The 25,051-nt window shown below is 44.5% G+C and overlaps 1 protein-coding gene across 13 annotated transcripts in view; it reads left to right on the plus strand.

Moving 5' to 3' along the window:
• LOC118231657 (FERM domain-containing protein 4A-like) overlaps positions 1-25,051 on the plus strand; it is a 149,044-nt gene that overhangs the window by 96,142 nt on the left and 27,851 nt on the right. For all 13 annotated transcript variants that reach the window (XR_004766117.1, XM_035425690.1, XM_035425691.1 and 10 more), the window contains exons 3-11: positions 4,492-4,586; positions 6,065-6,157; positions 13,747-13,831; positions 15,996-16,052; positions 17,397-17,419; positions 21,498-21,581; positions 22,624-22,689; positions 23,287-23,344; positions 24,164-24,250. Coding sequence is in view for 12 of the 13 variants with exons in the window: in XM_035425690.1 (XP_035281581.1) it covers positions 4,492-4,586; positions 6,065-6,157; positions 13,747-13,831; positions 15,996-16,052; positions 17,397-17,419; positions 21,498-21,581; positions 22,624-22,689; positions 23,287-23,344; positions 24,164-24,250 (648 nt within the window). In the remaining variant the exon portion in view is untranslated. The remainder of the gene's footprint in view (positions 1-4,491; positions 4,587-6,064; positions 6,158-13,746; positions 13,832-15,995; positions 16,053-17,396; positions 17,420-21,497; positions 21,582-22,623; positions 22,690-23,286; positions 23,345-24,163; positions 24,251-25,051) is intronic.

Genomic DNA, 25,051 nt, shown 5'->3' on the forward strand with positions numbered 1-25,051 from the left:
AATGTGCTGGCCAATACACAGTTACACAGCCCATTACTGGCAGAAAGAAAAATATCCTTTAATGTAGCAGCTGGCATGGAATTTATAAGCCCTCTGGATGTGTAGTGTAGGTCTAGGCCCTAGGCTAGCAATTAGAAGGTAGCAGGGTTGAATCATGGGTGGTGTGCTGCAGTTGTAACTTTGGTCAAAGTATTTAACTTGGATTGCATCTGTAAATTCTACAACAACTTCAGATGTCTCATGTCTTCAATATGTAAAACATTAAATTAATTTGCTTCATATTCCCGCATAAGGGCATATGTTTTCCTCCATATAAGGTACATAATGGAAAATTCCATTCAGTGGAACATTTTTTGACCTCTATATTTGTTGTGGTGAAGGTTGTTGAACTAGAAGAATCAGGACTGTGACCAAATTGATGTGCAGACAGTATCACCTGACTGTTCCTCTGTAAAAGACAGCTGTTGTATGATGAGCAATCACCAAATTATTCTTTGAACCACATAGAACATTCTCATGCTGCAGCATTGCAAATAGACCATCAATGAACCAACCACCTGGTTAAATCTGCCCGTTGATTAGGTTCTCTGTGCCTTCATGTCCCTCAGAGGTGCTCTTTTCCTGTAGTATAGCCCTTGTCCTCCTCTTGATTGGCTATGGAAGATGGTGTGGCCTGGAACATGTGGGAGATCTCATCGTCATGATTTCCTGTCACTTGTATCAAATTCTGAAGGGTGACCTATGTATGAAAAATGCAGTTGAAGCTGGACCTCACATTGGTCAGTACATCAACTCTTTAGCATGAACAGTGACCAGTGGTGCTCTCAAAGTGCAGTTATCCAGGTTTAAACATAAGCTCTACTCCTCCATGGCATGAATCAGGGGTTTATGGGGTTTCTGTGTCAGTATGATCTGTTATCCCTGTACAACTCCCCTCCCTGTCAGCACGCCCCAGCACAGCGCACATTTGTAATTCTGGAGGGCTCCACATGGATTTTGGCTCTCCAGGAAAGACGGTGTGCAGATCCGGAAGGTTGCCAAGTAAGCATTCTCTCCCGGTTCTAACGGCGCTCTGGCGGTATTAAGCGCCGGCTGTGTCTGCCTGTCTAATGGCGCGTCTGGTGTAAGCTGTGATCTCTCGAGCGCGTGCAGTCAAAACATGGACGTCACACCGGGACTCGGTGCACCCTGCTCTGCTCAGCACGTGTAAGACTGCGGCTAAAACCTTGAGCTGCAGCAAAACCGTGTTGGAATATTGGAATTCCTTCAGCTGATCCAGTCCTGCCCATCCTGCCCTGTTCAGTGCAACGCTGCATTAAATCACTCACTTGCTCAGGATCCAGCACTGCAACATGGCACTGATCTTATCTAGATCTTTCTATAATTCTCTTGTCAATAGCAATTTGTTAAGTCTGGGCAGGCTAGCGTTCACACACGGGGTCGTGTCTGCTTGGCAGGAGATTTCCCACATCAGGGTACAGCCTGTTCTCATTGCAGGCGATCACTCTGTGAGCCTCAGTGTTATGACCTGTCAGAGGAGGGCCTCTGTAGAGGTAACAGGAGTCATCTCTGAAGAAACAGACCCTGGGCAACTCCAGGAAGATAGGGCTTATCCCTCCTTAGAACATTCAGAGGACATCCTTCTGCAGCTGGAGTTGTTGTAATCAGTAATCTTATAGCAGAGTGATATTGCTAATGGAAGATATTTTTTTTAGGGGGACGAGACAAGGTCATGCATATGTATTGTAGATCTTTCAGATGATCTCTCAAAGCCTAATGCAGGCAGTGCGTAGATCCCTGAGGGTGATATTATTTTAATTTGTCTGTCTAGTCATTGATTTGCATTGGCAGCCCATCCAGATCATTTAAAAATAAGTAGATCTGAGCTGCACCTGCCTCAACTCATGGCCACAGCAGTAGATTTAAATAAGCTGGACTGCTCATCTCATCCTACTCCCTGGGCCCGCAGCATCAGGCAACCCATCTGAGAACAATCAGCCAATCAGCATTGATCAAGTAAAGTAACATCCAGGCCTGGAGAGCCCAGAGAGAAGAGCCTCAGTCACAATCAGAAAAAGAGCTCATTCAGAGATGGTCTGCTATCTGAATCAAGGCAGGCCCTCATCCACCAGGCCACAGCCCGCTGTAGCCAAGGACAATCTGTCTCTCATACGACACATATAACATAAAGCACCGTAAAGACTGCTTGGGTCATGGTAAAATGGGGAGGGGGCAGGACCTCAGACTCTAATATGTCTTCAAATCAAGATAAAAGTGTTTTGAGTCTCTTGGGTGTATTAACAATACTGAAATGTCTGCAAAAGTTGAAGGAAACGACAGGAAAACTTCTCCTTGAGAGATTGCTCTCTGTATCAAGAGAGCCTGTTGAATCACTCTTTTATTGGGGGGGTCATTGTAGGACAGGTTCTGCACTGGTTCACTGTTCATCAAATCATCTGGATAGTTTATACATTTTGCCGCAGTCATTACATCACCCAAACCACATAGTGTGAAGATCATTGTTTCTGTGCAGCTTTAATTAAACATACAAACAGAAAAGCCCCACAGCTTGCAACAGATTGGATAAATACAGCGAAATTGCATCTTTATCGCTGTCATTCCTAGGTGGTAGGGAAAAGAACTGAATACTGAAATGGCATGTGTAAACTGCCATGTGGAGATCCGTAGTCTTAAACTGAAGAAGAAATAAGAAACGAGTGAACCAGAACTGTTAGCAACCAAGGCTGCCACATGAATAATTCACTGAGTCCGAGTTTCAACACCTCTCAACTTCCAGTGCTTCTGGGAATCACCAGAAACTGCAACCATACTGTCGTCATGTTGTTTTTCCTTGTGTGAACAAGGAGATCATTTTCAGTGCAGCAAACAAAGTAAATGTATTCGATTTGTGCAAATGAGCGTAGAGATAATTTATATAGCTTGAGGGTGAGTTGTTTCCACCCACCATGGGAAGAAGCTGGGCAAAACATTTTGTATTGCTTTCAGTTGTAATGCATGCGTTGCATTAAGTAGATGTGATAAGAGGCTTTTGCTTCTATCAGTACACGGCTGACTTGCATTGTGAATACACACTCATCGGCTTCTCTTCGGAGCTGCAAGGCGCCACATTGCCACAGTTCTCCCTGTCAGGGCTTTGGCGAGAGAAACATAAATGTAATTGTACATTGCTCTATATTTTCTCTGGCTATTTTTGGAAGGCGTAGGCATGAAGAGTCAGTTTACATGATTATTGTTGCTTTTCTTTGCAGTTAATTGAAAATGGCCTTTGCGGGCATGAGTGGAACAAAAATAGTAATTAGAGTGGTTCGGAGATTCATTTTACAGGGCAGGAGCCAGGCTAGGCAGGAAGTGTGTGGTGCAGAATGGCCTTGTGTGTAAAACTAAATATATCTGCGGGACCAGTGTACAATTTTGTGATGGCAAGATTGCCCTCATTGTTTTGCTTATTTCTTTTAACAGTTCAAGAAAATTGACCATTAAGTGGTCTGTCAGACAGTGACGGACACAGACACACACACGCACAGTTATATTCTTATACACACAAACACGCTTGGCCTTTTTTCATGGGCTCAATTGAGCAGAAAGTCTCTCTGCATGGTCAAAATGACGTAATTGTGGCTGAGCAATTTATCCATGCTGGCCATTCATGATGGTTGTGCGACTTTCTGCATGCATCCCAAAATGTGTGCGCTGACGTACACACAGCCTACACCTTCAATGATTGGTGGAATGATGAGGTTCAGCAGGTCTTCCCAAAGGCAGGTTTCCCCACATCATCCATTTAAATGGGCAGTTTTTAGGGGAGACCCTCTAAAAAGACCCTCAGTTAGATATTAATATAGTGTCATATCACGGTGGGCATGTCCACGCTGACAAAGGGGGAAGAGCACGCGTGCATGCATGCTGACACCTTCTTCCAGGCCCCCTCCACACAGCCTTAGACATTACTCACTTCACCAGGAGTCTGGGACACGGCGAGAATCTGGCGACACAGACAGATGACCCGATAAAAAGACACTTAACATGCGCAGCAGAGCTTAGACGTGACACCGTTCTTCCAATTTGCGAGCTCCGAAAACACTCCTCGACAGCAGTCTTGTTTCTCGCTGGTTTAAAGAGTCTGCGACGCGGCTGGTTTGCGCGGCAGGGCGGACGCGGGTTCCGCAGTAGCTCCTCTCCTGCCTCTGAGCGATGGCGCGAGCTCGTCATCATGGCGAAGACGCGTCGGAGATTACCGCCGACGCGGTTGCGTCCTGCAGGAGACGGAGCGCCACCGCAGACCCCGCTGACGCGTCGCAGACGCTGAGTCACCGCAGTAAATCAATACCCATTAGAGCGCCCGTACGTGCGCCCAGTCCCTCTCTTTGCACATGTTTGCACTGCTAGTGCCGCCTCGGTATCTCAGAGCTATGGAAATAACTGTGACCACACATGCTGGAGAATAACGCTTGCCTGTTCTTCCTCCCGCAGCCCAAACTCATGGCAAAAGATCTCCTTGACCTGGTGGCATCCCACTTCAACCTGAAAGAGAAAGAGTACTTTGGAATATCGTACACAGATGAGACGTGAGTATGCGCTCCTATGTTCTGTGATTTTTACTTCTGGCAAACGGAGCTTAAGACTGTTCTCCAGCTACTGAGCAGTTAGTCAATTCAGCCTTGCAGTTAAATTGCTTTCGATTTAAATTTTCTCCCCAAAAGTTTCAGCACCAAGCAAGCAAACACCAATTCAGTGGCCCTTGCAAAGCAGATTCTAACATACTCGGACGTCACACCAATAATTTACTTTGGACTTCATTGTGTAAACTAACATTTCTTTAATGCCACTGCATTTCACCTTCCAGAAACAGAACTTTGAGAATAAATTAGCATTTAAGAATTTGGCTGCCTGCCACGTTTTTTTTTAAAAGTTATATGCTACAATTAACAGTATGAAAGAACCTCTGGTTCATTCCTTTTAGAAATTTCTTGAAAGCCTTTTAAGAAGAACCTACTATCACGTCTTCCGTTTGCTTGAATATTTGCTTTTATGAACAGTCAGTTTAATTAGGGTCCCATTCTGAAAGCTAAGCTTTTCCTCTTAACTACATCCCTCAGGGCACTTTGTTAACTTAACAGACGTAAAACCTGTTCAAACTGAGGGAGCTTCTGAATAGTAGTATCTTGATTTATATGACTTATAATTCCGACAGGTTATTCAATTGTATTTCTGAGCACAGCCATGCAGAGAAAGTGGAGTGTAGCAGCATTCAGACTGCAGTGCAATAGAGCTTTTTTTGACACACAGCAGCCTTTTTTAGAGGGCAAGTAACCCCAAACACACTCTGGCAGACCGATGGCTCGCAGACAATGAGACATTTGCTCCTCCATTTAATCCACTCTCTCAGTAGCAGGTAGAGGTCGTCCCTAGCTTAGCAAATGCCTGTGTCTTATGTCAGGTGGATGCCAGCCTTGTCCACCGGTCCATAACACTGGAAGAAAGCGGCACTTAGAGACAGCAATTCACAGAGAGACCCTCGCTGTGGAGAGTACACCAGAGTCTGAGAGACGGAAATAAACATGACCTGTCCGCCCTCATCTCTGCCCAGCGGAGACGCGGATCGTCCACCCAGAATTTAAAATAGATGTGGGAACTGGGCAGCTTCTAAAAAGACTTAAAGTTCAGACTTGTGACCTCTGATCCCAATGCAAAGAATCCTTGTTTCACCAGGGAGCCTAAACAAATAGTAACACGACCAGCAGGGTAAACGCTAGCCTCTGCTACATGCCTGTCATGGAATGCTTTTACTCACAGGACTGAAATGCTTCAACACAACCTTGGGATTGTTTGGCACCCTTAAGCCAAACCCTGCTACTGTAGTTCCGCCGTGTTATATGTGTGTGTGTGCGTGTGCGTGTGTATGTTTGTTTGAGAAATATTTTATTAATGTATAATCCTTATATACAATACAAGTCTGTGTGTATTTGTGTATGTTCATGACTGAAAACACATTTAGCTGGCAGTCATTGTGATGGGTTGGAGGTGATTGATTTTTTTGTTCCAGGGGTCACTTCAGCTGGCTGCAGCTGGACCGTCGTGTCCTGGAACATGAGTTCCCCAAGAAGTCTGGCCCGGTGGTGCTGTACTTCTGTGTCAGGTGGGTACCTCACTCACACGCACCAATGACGCAGTGACAGAGGGCTAGAGTCTGGTGAGCACTAAGCAGACTCAGTCCCCTTTCCTCTTCAGCTAGAGTGAGCCAGTGCTAAACTGTTTAGAAACTCCAATTCAACTGCATTTACGTTCTCATTAAGTTGGTTGTGCTGGCTGCTATGGTCAACTGTGCCCCAATTGTTATCGACCGAATGTTCTTCTCTTCATTCATTTTATATGCATTTTCAACAGTGGGGTAGAATGAGGCTGGAAAACCGTATTTATCCGGTGATGAATGGTTTACAGGGAAGAAAAAGAGACCAATTGTGCCCTCTCGAACTCAGGTACACACCCCCAAAGACTTCATCCGCCCATCTTCAGGGCCTGAATCCCATAGAAGGGTAGCAGAGACATCTCCCACATCAATGCTTCTGATTGTTTTATGACCATTGCATACTCACATGCTGCAACAGAACTCATGTGATCTAGCTTGCACAGAAGGGTTCAGAGAACCGTGGACATATTCTGGTGTCCTGACTCCTTTCTGTTTGTCTCTGAATTGGCCCTGAGTGTATGTTGGTTTTCAGTTAAAGCTCCCAAGATTTCCCTCTATTTTATTCCCACAATGAACAGTCTTCCATTAATCTTCTATTGAGTGCCAGTACAAGTGACAGCAGAACCCATGTCCGAACTTCTGTCCAAGTAGCCGATTTTGCAGTGTATGGGCTAAGGCCGTGTATCCAGTGAAAGACATTAGGCTATCTGTGGAAATAGCACACCTCCACTGACATGGTCTGGGTACGGCCAGAAAACATTGTGCATTTCTCATGTGTGAGATAACGTCTTTCCGAGAGGTGATACGGTAGTTTGCGCCTGTCCCAGATGGTGCTGCGCGATATGGAGGTCATTTCTGCTTTAATTGGCATCTGAGGCTGAACACCGTGATGGTGCGAGCAGAGGAGGAAAAAAAACATTCGACGTCTGCCTGGAACTTTTTTCTGTTTATCGGTGCTGGAGATGGTGCCCCCTGAACACTGAGGGATGATAAGAGAGGGGAGATGAACGCTTGATATTCTGGTAGTGAAACAAGCGCGCCAGTGAGCTGCTTATGAATTGAGACAAATTGGAAGGGCAATGAGAAGAGACAGGTGCATGTGAACACCCTTAGAATTGCTTTGACCCCATTTTAAATTCCTGGCAAGGGATGCTGCCAATCAGCTCCATCGTTTCTATTAATCCGCGCGGTTGATGCGCGTGTTAATTACACTGGAACGCTAATGCGCTGGCAGTGAACCCGCTCACTGGACTACGATCTAGCGTCCTTATCATCAGATTATCTTTTTCAATCTGAGGGATTACACAATGAGCAGCATTACAACTACCTTACCTCTTTGCTTTCCCTGTAGTCTCTTTTAAATATGGACAGGCTAACACCAGCGCCTAAGCTGTACACCCACATTTATATAGCAGTTACAATGTCCATTACCCACATTTGAACCACAGCCAGTGTGCTCTATCAGCGCACTAAAAATTCCAGAATCCCCTGGTCTGACTCCAAACTGCTCTCCATTCCGTCAGCTAATCATGATGCCTATATTGAGATCATTGCTAACCTCAGTGTATCGGCTGTTATTGATGCTGAATTATAAACGTCCTGTTTTTATCACATATTCAAAGGGGCTTTTGTTCAGTCAGAGCGCACAGATTCAACCATAGAAGACAGAAGGCTCAGATTGTAAGGTATTATTTGGCACTTTGTTGTATTTTTGAGGGGAAGATTTTATAATGGCCCATGCTATTCATGATTATAGTAATACAGGTTGCGAATATTCCTATTCGTTACTGTGAGCAGCAGAGTGGAGTGCTGTAGCAGTCAGTGAATTGGACTGGTTGTAGCATTGGGCAAGGCACTTATCATGTTTACTCAAATATTCAGCTCTACAAATGAATGATATGCTACATTTACGCTATGTGAGTAGTCTGCCCTGCAAATATGCAATTCAGCGTAATGACACAGTTACATTCTCTAATCTATTTGCTAAGTGTTCTGCAGGCTATGACAAGCTGCTTTGTGTTGATCCCTCCCCTAGTTAGGCTAAATGTTAGTTATTGTAGAATTAGGGGAAGGCTATTCCAGTCATATGTATAATTCATATAATTTTCTTGCATTTGTGCAAATTTTCACTGTGTAGAAGACAATGCATCTTTTTTTAACCTATCTTTTCTCCAAATGACCAAATGGGCTTTTGACAGCTGTGAGCTTAAAACAGCCTTAAGCAACACCCTCACCAGCCAGTAAGCTTGTTCTTTGTCTACATCTGTCTCTGCTTTGTATATTATACAGTGACCAATAACTGGGCTAGTGTGCAGTCAGACTATAGAACCTGAGTGCAATCATGTTTCCTTTGTGTTTTGCATTACTGTTCCAGTATTCCGAATAGCCTAGTCATTTCAGCTTGCGTTACTATTTTTGTTAGCGCCGCTGGTCTGAGCCTGGCTTGGTGCATATTAGAATGGGTTACTGAATAGGGAAGCTTCGAGGCTAGTCTGAATAGATCATATTCATAAAATATGTATTTTTAGCATTCCTTTTATTACATACAGTGCTCTGGAAGCCTTTGCATGTTAATGAATGTACATATGTTAAAGCCATAGGATGCTTTGATACTTACACCAAGCACGCACATGCACACAAACACACACAAATGGACACACACACACACACAGTTCATGCCTGAGGACTGTTGGTCTCTCGGCCTGTCTTCATGTTCATTACCGCTGGTTTTACCACCCATCGACACACCAGGACATGTGGGTAACCTGACCAAGCTCTTTTCATAAGGCCTCTGTCCATCTGTCCATCAGCTGCTGTGCAGAACAGCCAGTTGAATTAGTGAGGATCAGGGGAGCACTCAATGTGTGTCTGAAAACACAATAGCCAATTATCTCCCATGTAGCTACAAAAAATAGCCAGTTTTTGAGGCCTAGAGCAGTTTATTTGTGATGCCATGTTGAAACTGTGTCTGCAGACTACGACTGTATGTGTGTGTGTGAGTGTGTGTGCGTGCACGCGCGCGCGTGTGTGTGTGGTTGCTCGTGTGTGCATTTGTGTGTGTGTGTGTGTGTGTGTGTGTGTGTGTTTGCGTGTGCTCTAATGAGCATCTGCAGGGCTAATAGGAACGGATCTGGGCCAGTCGCTTTCACATAGAGAACTTATTGATTTATTTACTTTTTTAAAAGCCTATCTTATCTAATCTGGGCCTCTTCTTATCTCTGTAATGGCTCCCTCAGAGACTGGCTTTAAATGTTTTTGGTAGGAAATTCACACGCCGCCTCGATGGGGAACATCAGGATGTCGGCTGCTGAAGGGTCTCCGGCTGGATGTTTTGATGTGTGTGTCGAATTCAAAATGCACGTCTGTCCTCATTTTCATTCCCGGAGTGAAAGTGGCTTCTGCTTGCGTCCTGAAATAGTTGTTTTTATTTAAAGGAGAAAGCGGTGGAACTGGCTTTGTGGTCTATGTGGAAATTTAGCAGGACTCTAAGAAGACTCCCACAGTACCTCCCACAGTAAACATTAACTTTGCCCACTAATTGAGGACGTACTGCCTTTCTGGGTAGATGGCCCATAATGCAACAGTAAGTGCCCTTGACTGCAGGCATGCTGAATCTGCAGGGGAGAACACTGCAGTTGTCCTGATGGTCACTTCTCATTTATGGAGGGTGGCCTCCTTTTCCTCCCACGTGGGTTATACTTCATTATGCGCCATCAAAATCTGTGACCGTACTGTTCTGAGTCAGACTCATGGTCACGGTAAAGGGAGACTGACCGTGTGGTGTTTTACATGGCTATCAGACTGCAGTCCTTACACACTGTAGTACAGGCCTTCAAAACAAGACCAATTGCTTTTATTGATTTGGTTGTTTTCACTTGTGGGAACATGTCTGCAAGAGAAGTTAATGTATTTTCATTAGAGTCAATGAGCATTGGTTAAAGTACATGTCAGTGATATTGAGGTGTAAGGACTGTATTCTGGGACAGAAACAAGATGCTGAAATGGGTAAACCTTGAACCAGCACGGAAATGGAACAAGAATAACTAATAACGTCACAGACAAAACACAAGGGAGTTACATTTTTGGAAGATAACTTTTGCGTTTGATGAATCACTAGCACACAGCTTCTCCCATTCATCTGCAGTGAGTCCTCCTTGGACTCTTGAGTTCCTGGCAAGATGTTGCTTGGGAGTGGCAGGGCTTCACTAAACAAAACACTCTACAGTTTGTGAATCAGCTGAGCACGGACATCCCAGACCAGACTACAGGAGCTTCACTCACTCACTCACAAATTAGGTTTGGCAAACAAAGCACAAGAGTGCACACATGCTTTCTGTCTGAAGCCGTCTGGATATCACTGCTTAGAGAATTATTTAATGATAAATATTTTCATAACCCTCTCCTAGTCCTGACTGCTTAAGTGTTAATCTTTAATGCCGTTTTGTAGAGTGCTTCCTTGCTTGCGAGCACATTGACGGTAGCGGTTAACAAAGTTGCTGTGTGTAAAGGCGGCGCCTATGAATAGTGCTCTCGAGGCCCGGGGGTTGTCATCAGCCTACCGTAGACGACGGAGCTTTTCAGTCCGGCAAGATCAAAGCCCCTTTCTTTCTCACGGCCCACCAGAATGAGTGCACTGTTATTATTTACAGCTGCTTGGCTCCGGGGGAACAAAGCCGCCAGAAAGTCTCACGGCAGAAACACTCTTGCATCATTGTTAGCGTTTCCATACTCTCGTGATATGCTGTGGACGTGCGTGTGTCCTACTGGGCTCAAGGCTCTACATTCGGCTCTATAAATCTACCAGGCAGCTTTCCTAAAGCAGCAAATGCGTATTGAAAGATCTGAACCGCGATTCCGTCTCCGCTGCATAATTTGAGTTTGTCGCAGCAACTTGCGTCGGTTCCTGTCCTCCGTGCGATTTGTGGATGTCCGCGCACCCACGCGCCAGCTGCAGGACCGTGCTCTGAAATTTCACTAGTTTATTAATTATCTGACTTCATTTCTGGGTTTACCGGTTGGCCGTTGCAGTCGCAGCTTTTAAAGGAGTACCATGGTGATTTTCACACTTTCTCGGTTTTATGTGCTATTTGCACAAGAGGCATTGAAGAAACACAGTAAGCAAAGTATTAAATATGTCCATTCTGTATTTTTGGAGAAATATGCGTTTTAAATTCATCGTCCTATTTTCAACCGGTTGAGAAAGTTGTCATTTTTCTACGTCACGAATACAGTAACCACTCCCATTTCCACGCCCCGTAAAGAAATCTGACAGGACACACCGTCCTGCTGTTCAGACAATGCAAATATTTGACTAACGTTAGGTTCACTTAAATTAGAGTGCCTTTAGATTATTTCTGGTTATATTCATTTAGCTAGCTAGCTAACGTTAGCTAGCTAGGAGGTTTGCTTTCATAAGGCAATGTTATCGATAACGTTAGCTTGCTAGTTTGCTTTTATGAGGACGTTATAGTTGTACTTTTATCTTAACTTGGCTAGCTAGATAGCAAAAATTATAATTGGATATAAGTCAATGTCCTTACCTTAGCTATCTATCGATACTTGATATACTACTAAGCTAGCTAGCTTGTGAAAATTCAGTCTCCCAAAGAGAGCGTATCATGGGGGAAGCTATAGTAACGGGGCACGGTCTGTCAATCATAGCTAACTGACAGTTCTCATTACCACGCCCAGACGGTTCGGGTGAATTTTTATAGTGGGAAATTTAGGCTTAGAAAAATACGTTTTAAAGTACATTGAAATGACTGAAGAATAAAAAAATTATGCACATTTGTTTTGTTGTTGCCTGAAGACAACTGGGAAGTGTCACGTTCAACCACCATGGTACTCCTTTAAGGCGAGTTAATACAGAAGCCGTTCTGGTCTAGAGGACGTCTTGGCACACGAGCATAATTATCTGTGTGAGTCCTGATTGTGTATTGATTGCAAGGTGCTAAAATTGCATCGATGTGCGGCAGCCTCTTTCCCTCGCAATTAGGGATGTCGTTTAGACTGCAGTTAAATAGATAACCGATATTTGAAAACCCCCCTCCCTCGAAAACTGCATTTCAACCACCTGGTGAAATGGTTAAACTTGGCGTACCTCAGTGAAAACCCAGAGTGACAATAACGCTAATTACCCATCCATGGCCAGACGGAAGCTCTTGCTGGAAAAAATAGGACTGTTGCTTTTAAGATTAGTTTGCACGTCCTGGTTTGAGCCTTACTGTTCAAAAGGCCTGGTGCTGTGGATTTTCTCAAAGGCAAGACTCCAACACATGGGTTTAATATCTCTGTGAGCAAAAATACAATTCAGTGAACGCACTAAGGTTTTATTCAGGAGAGCATGCTCCTATTGGCAGGGGCTGTGTGCTCGAATACACAAAACTGTGCTTGTAAGCCAGAGAGGAGGGAACATGGTGACTGAATTATCCTTTAAAGATGTTATTTAAAACCCCTCATTGGGTTTCTTCTTTGCCCAGCTGACATTGTTTGTGCCCCAAGGCACTGTGCAGTGCAAGTTCTGCAGAGATGCCCAGATCTATAGCTCACCTGAATGACTCATCCTGTTCTCTGAGAACACTATCAGCCAGTCCACCGACAGTCCGATCAGTGAATCCGTGCGGCTCGATTCCCTAAGAAAACAAACGCCATCTCTGCAGCTGCAGCCGCAGAAATGGGTCAGTGTGTTTCCCAGGATGAAAATGTTTCACAGTGCTAGCTGTTCACTACGTCTCCAGCCACCAGAGCAGGCACATCACGCTTTCTTCGCTGGTACTAGTAAAAAAAAAACCCTAAGACTCCCGGCCATAACAAACAGAGGACGGCTCCAATGAGCCGTGAAGACAGACAGGCATGCTTACACTCATCTATCTGCATTCCATCTCCCATTACAGCTTTATGGGGATGCAGATTTATTCCTGCCAAATACCCTTTCCTGCCAATAAATAAGGGGATACTGTAGGCAATTGAAAGAAAACAGATATCGCGCCATGCGTTAAGCATAGTAATAGAAAATGTTGGCCCAGTCAAGGAATTTCACAGCGCAAGGTCATGATCTTGTCTCTGCTGACCTCTAGTGGATGGATATAACAGTTTGTGCTTATGTGTCCAGGATAAACTCTCTGTGAAGTGGGTCAAACTTTTCTGTTTTTCCTCTACAGTCTGTTTTAGAACTTGAATCTCAGTCCCAATGTTCACTGAGGGCATTATGATGTCATGCAGAGTATTAAATTTGTTCAAATGTCAATTTGTATTTATGGTAATGCGTTGATATAATGATCATGTGCTTTCCCCCACAAAAGACACCATGTTTGTTGTGAGAGACATAAATGACTGCCATTATCGCTTAGAGCTTATAAACGACTTAGCTAATTGATGTAATCAGATGACAACAGAAGGCCTACCTTTGTTAGAAAGTGGGACAATTTCAAGAATTTCTTCAGCATGCCCTGTTGTACTGAGAAATTATCATTGTTACTTCTAATGTTCTTTTCTGTGTGAATGGACCTTCTGATTTTTCTTTCTTTTTGATATTTTAGGTTTTACATTGAAAGTATATCCTACCTGAAGGACAGTGCAACTATTGAGTTGTTTTTCCTCAATGCCAAGTCCTGCATCTATAAGGTAAGTTCTGTAATTTTATTGTGCACCGGTCTTTGGCAATATTTTCATGTACCAATTTTGTAAAATGAATGGCCACTTTCATGAATGTTACATTGTTCACATAACTACCTGAGAATAGCTGGGACTTTGAGAAAATAGATAATGAAACAGGGAACATACTGTTGAAGGTCTACTTTGAGTTCCCCCATGTCATTGCATAAGAGCGCCCCCGCCTCTGTTTGATCAGGCACCTGCTGTCTTTCCCTGCCGGGTGTCTGTGAAGCGTTCTTCCTAACAGCACTCTGCGTGTGCAATAGTGAAACCAGCCTTTGCTCCAGAGAACTTGTCTAGAAGGAATCTTCGTTTTAAATTAAAGAAATAACATGCTGGTCTCAAGCTTCCTGCCATACAATGCCCCGCCCCCTCTTGGATGGATTGTGGCTGCTATTTATCCAAGTCTCTTTTTGTTCATCTTTTGTATCATGGGCTGTTATTGTGTCTATTGATTTCTCTACAGAGATCACAAAAATCACTCTCGCCTTTGAACCTGGGAATGGGGCAATTGTGAAAGGCAGTTAGCATCCTTTGATGTGACATGTCATAGGAGCACTTTTACAGGGGTGCTTGGGAAACTGAGGAATAGTGAGCCATTTTTCCACCCTGTAGTGCAATCAAACGTGCCGCATGGTCAGGAAGTCACTTCACTGTTTTCAGAAAGCTTCCATTCTCTGTCATGGTGTCTGACGTCAGCTGAGACCACACCCCCTTCTGAGTTGGGATTGCCCTGGTTCTCCAGTGCATTTGTACATTTATGTTTCATGTGCTGTACTTACTGCACCCGGCAGAATGTGCCTTCTTAAAATGTAGTTTTCACTCAGCTTACTTACGACTGTTCCTTAACAGCTTATTGATTATTGAAGGAAAGTTCTTTCATTTCTTCCCCGTGTTGCCTTCTGCATGAGTAGGGCCTGTAGCCCCACTGTGATAATTCCGTTTTACTTTTGAGCTGTAACCGTTAAGGGCTCGCTAAGTTCGCCTTCTGTGTGCTTTCCCATTATTTTGTTTGGCATGTAGGCTAGCATCACTGCCTCTGGTGCACTTAAAAGCTCAAGGTGTAGTTGGCTGGCTGTTAAATTTCTCCGCTGCTGTCAGCCTCTGGGCTAAAAAAAAATTATTTTTCCTTTTTCCTGGGAATGCAGTATAAAGGCGGTAGCACAGTTCTGACACAGCCAGCTTTGATTCAGATTGTGCTAACATGGTTCCGTGACCGTTGAAAAGCAGCATGGTTTACGCTCACCCAACCGCACTGGTCCCCACTGCGCTGGAATGACCTCCCCTATTCCTTTTTATATTTGCTCAGCAAACAGGGTAAGAGCGAGTAACAGACAGGCCCTTCAGCAAGTTCCTGCGGGTTCCCCAAACTGCTGATGCTAACAGGACATTCACTCAGACAGGACTCTGACCTCCAGTAACCTGCAGGCTGGAGCTGGTCTCCCTCTTTGAAGAAAGAGGCTCCCAATTAGAGCCGAGGGGACAAAATGAAAGAACAAGGTCACTCTTGTCCCTGTGTCCTAGTGTTTGTTGATAAACCATGAAAGGGGTGCTATTATTGTGACCAGTCAGGTTGGCATGGTAACAACACCACTCAACCCATCTTCCCACCCCAATCCCCCCTATAAAGCCTCCCCGACTGATTGGCTGGGACTAAACACTGAGAGAGAAAAGCTTATTTTAGCATTATGGCAGTATATTTATTTAAAGATTGCTAGCTTGTGCTACTGATTTATAGCAGAATACGTATTCTATATAGTCCTGAGAGAGGTACTCCATTTCAACCATCTGGAAGGTATGAAAGAGACCATAGCCAAGGCACGTTTGATATGATTTTTAAAATGTAATATCAGGCTGATATTCATGGAGACACACGGACACGCATGTATGAGATACGTTATTTAATATCATATAATTTTGAGTCATACATCAAAAAATAACTGATTATTGTTGGCATATGTTTTGCAGGGCCCTGTCTCAGGACTGGAAGCATAGATGAGGGAGTGGGGGGGGGGCTTGAGAGCAGGTTAGCAGTAGAGATGGGGGGGGGGGAGTCCTCAGCGTCTCATTATGGGAGCTCAGCAAACAGCAGACAGCAGTTCTCATTTCTCTCCTTTTGCTTACTCCCCCTTAGGAGCTCATCGAGGTGGACAGTGAGGTGGTCTTTGAGCTCGCCTCCTACATACTGCAGGTAAGACACACAGACATACACTGATCTGAGAATAAGTGGCTGTAAGCTCAAATCTGAAGCAAGATTAGTGCACAATATAAAAAGAGATTTGACACGCAGGCAAACCCCAGAGGTATGATTGAACCTCATTAGGAGCCTGGAAGATGTCTGTTGTATCCAATCAAACACTGGCATCTTGGAATATGCTCTTATGTAACACTTCAAGGAGGTTAAAGCAGTTACAGCAGTTACTTTACAATAAGCTTACGCTTAGCTTGCTCTTTCTACTTTATAAAAAATGAACTGAGAAGCACGGTTCATTTTCAGTATTGTGTGATTCCAAAAAAAGCTATTTTTCATTTTCTTTGTTTCCTTGATGCTTTGTGTTTTAGGTGTCAAAAGTATGGAGTTCTGCCAATAATGGCCAGTGAACTTCAACAGTAAGATTTTAAAACTGGTAGTAGCTTGGAAGTATTAAAGTTACCTTACATGCTCTGTATTTTTCCAAAGAGGAAGGTTGGCCACTACATACTGTGATACAAAGATCAGTGGATCCATGAGTAATTTAAACATCGTCAGCCACCTATGTTTAGCTCTGTTGTTACTCTGCCCCTGGCCTTATCTGTAAAAGCAGGGATGTGACATTTAATCACAGCTGAAAGTCTGTACAGGAAGTGAGCTTTTCACAATAGCCATTACTAATACATCCCTCTCTTTCTCCTGTGTAAAAATCCAGTAGAATGGTATTTTTAGCATGTCATCTCAAAAGAATTGTATTGTTCCCAGACCTCCTTGCTGAGATGAAAATGAAACTATTATTAATGCGAACAAGGCCAGGCTTCGGTCTACCCTTGCCATAAGAGGTGTGTTGGGACTATTGTACTCTATCCAGGTGGGAATCATCAAATGAGTATGTCAGACAGAAGCACAGATTCCAGATGTGGCCATGCACAGCCTCTCTGGGGTTCTGTGCGCCAGGGGTCCTCCTGACAGAAGGGGGCGAGAGTGAGGCTGCGGGGCGCATGTCACATCCGAGCGTAATGAAGCGAGTCGGGGGTGGAGCTACAGAGCAGCTTTCCTTTGAACCACCGGCGTTGGCCCGACCTGGGGACGTCTGCACACCGGGGGGAGGGGCGGGGAATGCAGGTGCTGGGGGTTTGCGTGTCCCCAGGAATAACCTTTACGAGACTTTCTCCTGCTGGGAGAGATCGTGTTTCGCAGTGATTCAGCCCTGAGTGTGCTTCAGTTCACCTTGATTAATGCCCCATCCACTGATCCGCATGGGGCAGGATACAGCCGTACCCTCCACTGGCTCACCCCTCATAAAAGTGTCTAATGTTTTCCCCTCTCTCTTCCTCTCTGTAGGAGGCAAAAGGTGACTTCACGAGGTGAGAATATTTGAATCTGTTTTCAATTTGTGCTTCCACTGACTGAAGTTATGCCATGGTTTGTGCATATTCATTTAGGTTATTATGCATTCATTTAAATTGATCTCTTTGAACGTTTGGACCGCATTCATTTTTCATAATTGCTCCCTTCATTTGCACATACATACATCTGTCTCCAATTTTTGAAAACCAAGATAAGTAATTAGCACTCACTCTTTAACTCAATCTCCATCTCATACATTTCAGACTTTATACTGAATTTCTTTTGTTGTGGTCTGTACCTGGAAAGTTCCCACGTTCTGAGGAATTTGGCAGAGTGCAGAGCTGTGTGCACTTTGCACTATATACAGCCTTTTGCTGGGGTTCCAGGAATAACCAGCTTGTACCCCTGTGTGAGCACAAGGGCTTTCCCCTAAGCTCAGCTCGGTGGCCTGGAGAGAGAGCCGGGATGAATGAGAGAGAGCAGGAAAAGGGAGGAAAGATGGAATGCAGCAAGTAAACACTGTGTAACCGTATACCCTGCTCCCCCCTCTCCCCCTTTCTCTCCATCACCTCTTTCTGCATTCTGTCCTCTTTCTTACATTCTCCCTTTCCTGTTCTCTTTTTCACCAATTTGTCTTATTTGTGATATATGTTCCATGTCATTAGTCTGTTCACTGTAGCACACTGTGAGATCTGTATGAATTTCTGACCTGGGAGGGGCTTGATTCTGGCAGTGTTTTACATCCTGTCAGTGGACCCCCCCATGACACCTCTCCAGCCAAGACTAGAATCAGCCGAATCGATACAAATGCCAATAGGGAATAAACCAAAAGCCATTTGTGCCGGTTCAGCTGAATGGAGTGCTGGTAAGCAGCAGAGCAGTGAACTGTGGTTATCCTCAGTACATTAAACATACACTCTGTGGTTCAGTTGTTTCCAGCAATTTACGGAACAATGCGCTACGACCTCAACACTATTTTTGTCTTATTAGGCTCTACGCATATTTATCTTAAAGGGATTCATGCGTGACGTCCAGTTCATTAGCCACACTCCTGATACCGAGTGTGAGCTGGCTTTCTTTAGGAAAAGTATCCCAGCATCCTCTGGGAGTGGAGGGGTGGGATATGGAGTTGTTTTTCTATGGCCAGCTCACTCTGCATCAGCTCTCAGAGAGGGGTTGACACAGTGGAACTGATTATAGACTCGTGCCAGTACCTCGTTCTCACGTACTGATACGGTCCATGGCCAAGAATCTCGGCTGTCTGTCAGCCATAGCAGGGGTCACACCCTTAGGGTTTACAACTTTCCATTAATGAACAGTTTTGAAACGTTTTTAAAAGTTGTTATTCTGTAAATGCTGATTTTTCATTTTGAAACATTTTAATTAGGCCTACCACTTGGTGCAAAGGGTCAAACTGTCTGTTGGACTTTATCTGTGATTTAGAATATAGCTTACATTCTGGACAGGGAGTAGTTACTAGAGTTGAAAAGCATTTTCCGATACTAAGATTTTGATATAACATTTTTTATTTTTAATATACTCATTATACTCATAATACTTTGACAACACCCTTATTTTATTCTGTATGTAGTGATGAATAGTTCAACACACTGGAGATGTCTACTGGTTACTGATCATCACTGCAACTTTCAACCAGGTGTTAACTTAATTAGAGCCATTCATTGGAGACCCTTGAATGACCTGTTTCATGTGTCAGCTAGTGAAACATTATTTGAAAACCATCTAAAATCTGTGATTTGTACACATTGACCTGTACCAAAAACAATTTCTGACCGCTCTGTTGACTATACCCTGTAGACAAGGTGCGGTTGCATCGTATTGTAGGGATGTATTCAGATCGCGTCTCTGGATCCGTGATTGATTTTGCCTCTGTGTCCAGGCAGCGTGAGGTGTGTTGAGTGTTCCCTCCCTCTGAATTCAATCTTTATGAGGACGTTCTGATTTACGTCCTGCTCGGAAACCCACTCGCACCCACTCAGACAAGTCATTTATTTGCACTGTGAGCTATCTGAGTGTGACTCTGGTCGGGAGGCACCCAGCCAAATTCCATAAACCGCCAGGTGGTGTTGCGTCTGCAGCTGTGTGTGTACGCACGTGTTATTGCTTGTGTGTGTGCGTGTGGGTGCATGTGTGTGTGACGTGTCTGTGTGTGCGTGTGCGTGGGTGTGTGTACGGGTGTATTCCTGGGAATGTATGTTTTTATGATTAATCTCCACCCAGACACCCAATACCTCCTCCAGAGTTTTAGAATGAGGCTTGGAATATATGCTGATGCACCATATAGCGTCCTGAAGTCATCTAGGCAGTGACTCAGCTTCATTATAAAGAAAAAGCAAAGAGAAAGAGACACTTGAGTGTCATACTTCCACCCTGTGTCTGAATACGTCTTATATTACTTCACTCGGTTTATTAGTCATTGCTTAAAACAGGCTGCCAGTCGTCTGCTGGCATAAACCATTCTCATTATCTGAAATCCTTGTTAAAGCAGCTCTATGAACTGCATGATGGGAAAAAGCCCACTGCTCTCTGCATGAGTAATGTCCACCTGCAGGTGCAGCTCAGTTCTGCAGGGCTGAGCTCAGATGACGCTCTGTAACCATGGGCAACAGTCACAGCGATGGCGTGCGGTGCTCCAGCATCGGTCTGAAAGGCCTTAAGGGCTGAGAAGGAAGACTTGTTTTTCAGGGAAGGGTGACGGGTCTTCTCTTTAAGCTACAGAAGAGAAATGCAGACACTCAGAACGTTTTTATTTCTCCCTCCTCCTTCCCCTCCCCTCCTACTGTGTGATGTGTTTCACTCGATCCGGAGGGGGTCTCTTGTTTACGGTGTTGCCATGGCGCTCGCACAGCTCAGAAAGGCTTAGAGCCGCACTGGTGAGCGAGCCGTCTCTTCCGCAAGGCATCGAGATAAGAGCTTGACGGAAGCCAGCGGGACAAATTTAAGGCACGCACAAGCGCATCATTCTCGCGTCTGCATGTGTCATTTACTTCAGAAGTTCCCTTGCTCATCCATTTTCAGTGTTTATTTTTCTCAGATCTAGCCCCCCAAGACTTGAAAGGCTCTTCAGTTCCATCCTACTGGCTTGCGCACCAGATGCCATATTATTGTTTATACGGCTTTTAAAATGGAGGAGCAGTTATTTTAATATATCCAGACGTTATTATTGGAGTAAATCAGTTTAATGTCAAATAGGCCATACCTCACAGATATATAAGAAAATAAAACTGTGGTATTTTATAATAAAGGGTCCTGAATGATCCACTTACAGTGGTCTTACAGTGTGTCTTTGTTGTCTGTCATGTTTTAGTGTGTCTGAGTGGCTGTCATGTTTTATTTTCCTGTGTTGTCTTATTGGGTGAACCTGGCTGCATGTTGGTTCAAAATGAGCTTGAAAATGAAATTCCTGTCACAGTTAAGTTAGCAAAAAGTGTGGTGGTACTATGAGAAGTGTACACATTACTGGAAAATTATGTCAGGCTAAAAGGTAGTAAAATACAACGACCTCTCCGCAAATAGCAAGAAAAATAAACATGAAAGCCACACGGGACCGGAATGCACCATAACCCCCCCCCCCAACCCCCATTCCACATAATGGCAGCTGCCCTGCGTGGGTTGCACTGGGGGCCTTGTGTGTGTGAGGTCTCTGGGGGGGTGTAGGGGGATCGATCCTGTGGTCTGAGTCATGGACTACAATCGCTCCCCTATCCAGCTGTTCCCTGTGACAGACAGAGCACACATCTGTTGCACACTTTCACTATGCCAAGAAACTCCGCACAGGGAGCACATTCACCCCTCCTCAGCCCCACTGGTGACCCTCGCCTCACCTCTTCAGATTGAGAGGAAGGATGTGCAAACCAGTCCCGTGGATGACGATGGTTCTTTTGATTTAATTTGTTGCAGTTGTTTCTGTCTAATATAAAGCACTGTTTTTACTGAAATTAACTCCAGAACTTTTTGCCCTTTGATTTCATGGAGTTCAAATGTGGTGTTGTGCAAAGTATAGGGTTGGGTTCTTTTTTGTTTTGTGGCTGTATTGTTGAATGTTTTTTTCCTCATTCGTTGTTTCCTCATCAGTAATGAAGTCACGAGGGCGGACCTGAAGAAGCTGCCTGCTCTACCCACCCAGGCACTGAAGGAGCATCCGTCTCTGGCTTACTGGTGAGTCACACTGCTGTCTCAGTGAAGAGCACAGCCCAACCTAAATAAAGAGCACAGTCCAGTCTATATAAAGAGCACAGCCCAGCCTAAACAAAGAGCACAGCCCCAGTCTATATAAAGAGCACAGCCCAGCCTAAACAAAGAGCACAGCCCAGCCTAAAGAAAGAGCACAGCCCCTGTCGTTATAAAGAGCACAGCCCCAGTCTATATAAAGAGCACAGCCCAGCCTAAATAAAGAGCACAGCCCAGCCTAAACAAAGAGCACATCCATTGAGTGAATACGGAGCACAGCCCAGCCTAATTTAAGTGCACAGCCCCAGTCTAAACAAAGAGCACAGCCCAGTCTAAAGAAAGAGCACAGCCCAGTCTGTTTAAAGAGCACAGCCATAGTGTGAATACAGAGCACAGCCCAGCCTAAATGAAAAACACAGCCCCGTTGTGAATGAGTGCAATCCTAGCTTATATAAAGAGCACAGCCCATAGTGAATTGAGAGCACAATTTTGTGTTCAGTCTAATAAAATTATGTTGTCATTTGTGCTCAAGCCAAGACTGCAAATACTCTCAAAATTAATGAACAGTGCAAATGAACAAAGAATTTTGAATTACATCATATGACCTCATTATAAACATCTCTTTTTTTGTAATCAGCACACACTTGACATTCCCCCCAGTGGCCAGATCCCAAAATGCAGTGGTCCGAGACCTGAGATCTGGCTCCGTGACACACACACGGGCATCCTGCCGCTGGCGAGATGAATTATGGACGGATCTCTGCATATTTTAGCACCGCTACACGGCAGTGTGATCTGTGTGAGGGGACTTCTAGAACAGCATTCGATTTGGGTGGATACACCCTCTCACTTTCTCTAAATGCCCGATCTTACTCCCTACAAATTTATCATTTTACACATTATCATGATATGCTTCACCCCGATAATACACAGGTTAAATCCTGACTCCGGAACCCTGGATGAAAAGGGTCTTTTCGGCCTGCGTTTCTGTCGTGTGTCAAACTGACGCACTGCTTGCTTCGTGTTTCAGTGAGGACCGGGTGATCGAGCACTACAAGAAGCTCAACGGTCAGTCCAGGGGCCAGGCCATCGTCAAGTAAGTAGGACACGAGATCCCCGCCTGTCACCCGCCAACCATTTGTCTGCTGGAGTGAAGCAGGATGACCTGGTTCTGTTCGTTTCTTGGCACTGCTCATTTCTCAATTCGCCCTGTAAAGAACATTGACTTGCCCTTTGTTTGGACTGTCCAACCATACTCTTTCCCTGGGGTTTTTCCTAAATCACGTATTGACTTTCTCACAAACCTTACAGTTTCATTCATTTGTGTATACATGTTAAATGATCATTGAAAAGTGATCCACTATCGTTTTTGAAGACGAGCCCCAGGAGCCCTTTATGTCTGTACACGACCACTGTTTGCATTTACAATAGCACAATTCATCTCTTCCGTCACCTTGACTGATGGAGTCAGTTCAACCAGGGGTGACCTGAATATCCAATGTGTGCATTCTTGAATGAGTTCATGCATACGTTTAGGTTTTTTGTTTCTGTACAGCCAAAGCTTTGGGTATGCGGTGCTCATGGTAATGGGATATATGTGCATATGCAATGCTATAATCATTAGTTTCATATGTGTCATTCATAGCTGAGAGTGCATTCTGGGTTCCATGAGTCTTTTTTCTCTCCTCCACAGTTATATGAGCATAGTGGAATCTCTCCCCACATATGGAGTCCATTACTATGCTGTAAAGGTAGGTTCCTATCTCACTCAGGTTGTGTCAAATTAAGTCAGTGGAAAGTGCTTGATACTGAGATCTAAATTCCCTGGTTACTTAAATTCACCTTAAAAAGCTCAGTACTTTTTTATTCTCCTCGGATACAACTGAGCCAATCAGAGACAGGTTTGTGTGTTGTGCAGAGAGAAACAAGTGGTGCTTTGTGTTACAGCACAAATTGAAGGGCAATGGTTGTAAATCCATTTTAGCATTATTTCAGATTAGTCACTGTTGCTGAAAGCAAGACGGACCAGTGCTGTGCCCAAAGATTCCATAAATGCCTTTATGTTTAGAAGGGTAAAAGACAAATGACCACAATGGATAGAAAATAAATATTAATCTAACTATGGAAGAACAACACAAAATGCATGTCAATACACATCCACATCCTCACCCCAACATCCTATGTTCCTTTATGAGAACCCTGTTTGGCACTGGATATTACAGTGCTTATATGTTACATATTAGCCTTTTGTACAGCTGGATATTAACTGCAACAGGGTTAAATTTCTTGCTCAAGCGTGTAATGGCCCACCTGGGATTCAACTGTGCAACCTCCTGGTTTCTAGCCCATGTCATTAATCACGACACCATACCGGTCATCTTGCAAAGCAGCTGGAGAGGCCCATGACTACAGCCTAGCCTTAGCTGTGCCAGCTAATATGGCTAGCTAGCTGCTGAGACCCAATATCAGGCTCTGTTCCAGCCACCTGGAGCCGAAGAGAGCGCATGATAGCATATCCCACAATCCTTAGTGCCTTGTGTGATGAATGCTTCTCTGTCCTATCACAACAGGACAAACAGGGTATTCCGTGGTGGCTGGGACTGAGCTACAAAGGCATCTTTCAGTACGATCACCAGGACAAGGTGAAGCCCAGAAAGGTAAGTCTTTTTCACTAAATACGTGTCTCACTGTGGCGTTGGTTCTGTTATACTGATGCCATTCACTTCCTGTCTCTGCTTCTTTCATTTCTAGTTGCTGAGTATGCTGTATGCACTTTATGAGAAGCATCTGTGGCCTTGGAGTGTATATGGGGCTTTACTTGCGGGGTGTTGCGTGTGTGTTTAAGTCCTTATGACAGGTGCTTTAATGCACTGCCAGAGTCTGTCTGATCAGGTGGTTGTAAACGCAGAGGAAGCTCACAAAGACAATGGATCAGTTTTCATTATACCGCAGCACGGACGCCACAGAGCTCTAACCATGAAAAGTTGCAGCACATGTGGTGCTCTTGCCTTTTCCATTATAAATGACTTTTCTTTCTAATTTCTTCCCTTTTTGCCTTTTCTTCTTTGGTGCTTATGAAATGGGAAGGGAGCAGGAACTGAGGAAAGCATAGAGTGTGAATGTAAGAATGCTCACCGGACTGTGGCAACACTCATCACTGGTCAGACCACTTCATTGTCCCTTAGCAGAGAGACAGCCACCTCTTACTCTGAGGGATGCCGTGTGTTCATGAGCTTCTTTAAAGGTGGGACATGATCACCAGTTCCTCCCCTGCCGGCGGCCGTCGTTCACTTCAGCAGCCTCGAATGACCTCGTTGGTAATGTTTCTGCGTCGCCTCTCCGCTGCTGAAGTTGCGTTGCTGCCTTTCTGCAACTGTGGTGCAGCAACCGTGGTGTTTCAGCCTGAACTGAAGGCTGAAAGAGCCTTGGGCCCCATGCAGAGCCAAAATGGCAGCACT

Source organism: Anguilla anguilla, chromosome 7, assembly GCF_013347855.1.
Source record: "Anguilla anguilla isolate fAngAng1 chromosome 7, fAngAng1.pri, whole genome shotgun sequence".
Lineage (NCBI taxonomy): Eukaryota > Metazoa > Chordata > Actinopteri > Anguilliformes > Anguillidae > Anguilla > Anguilla anguilla.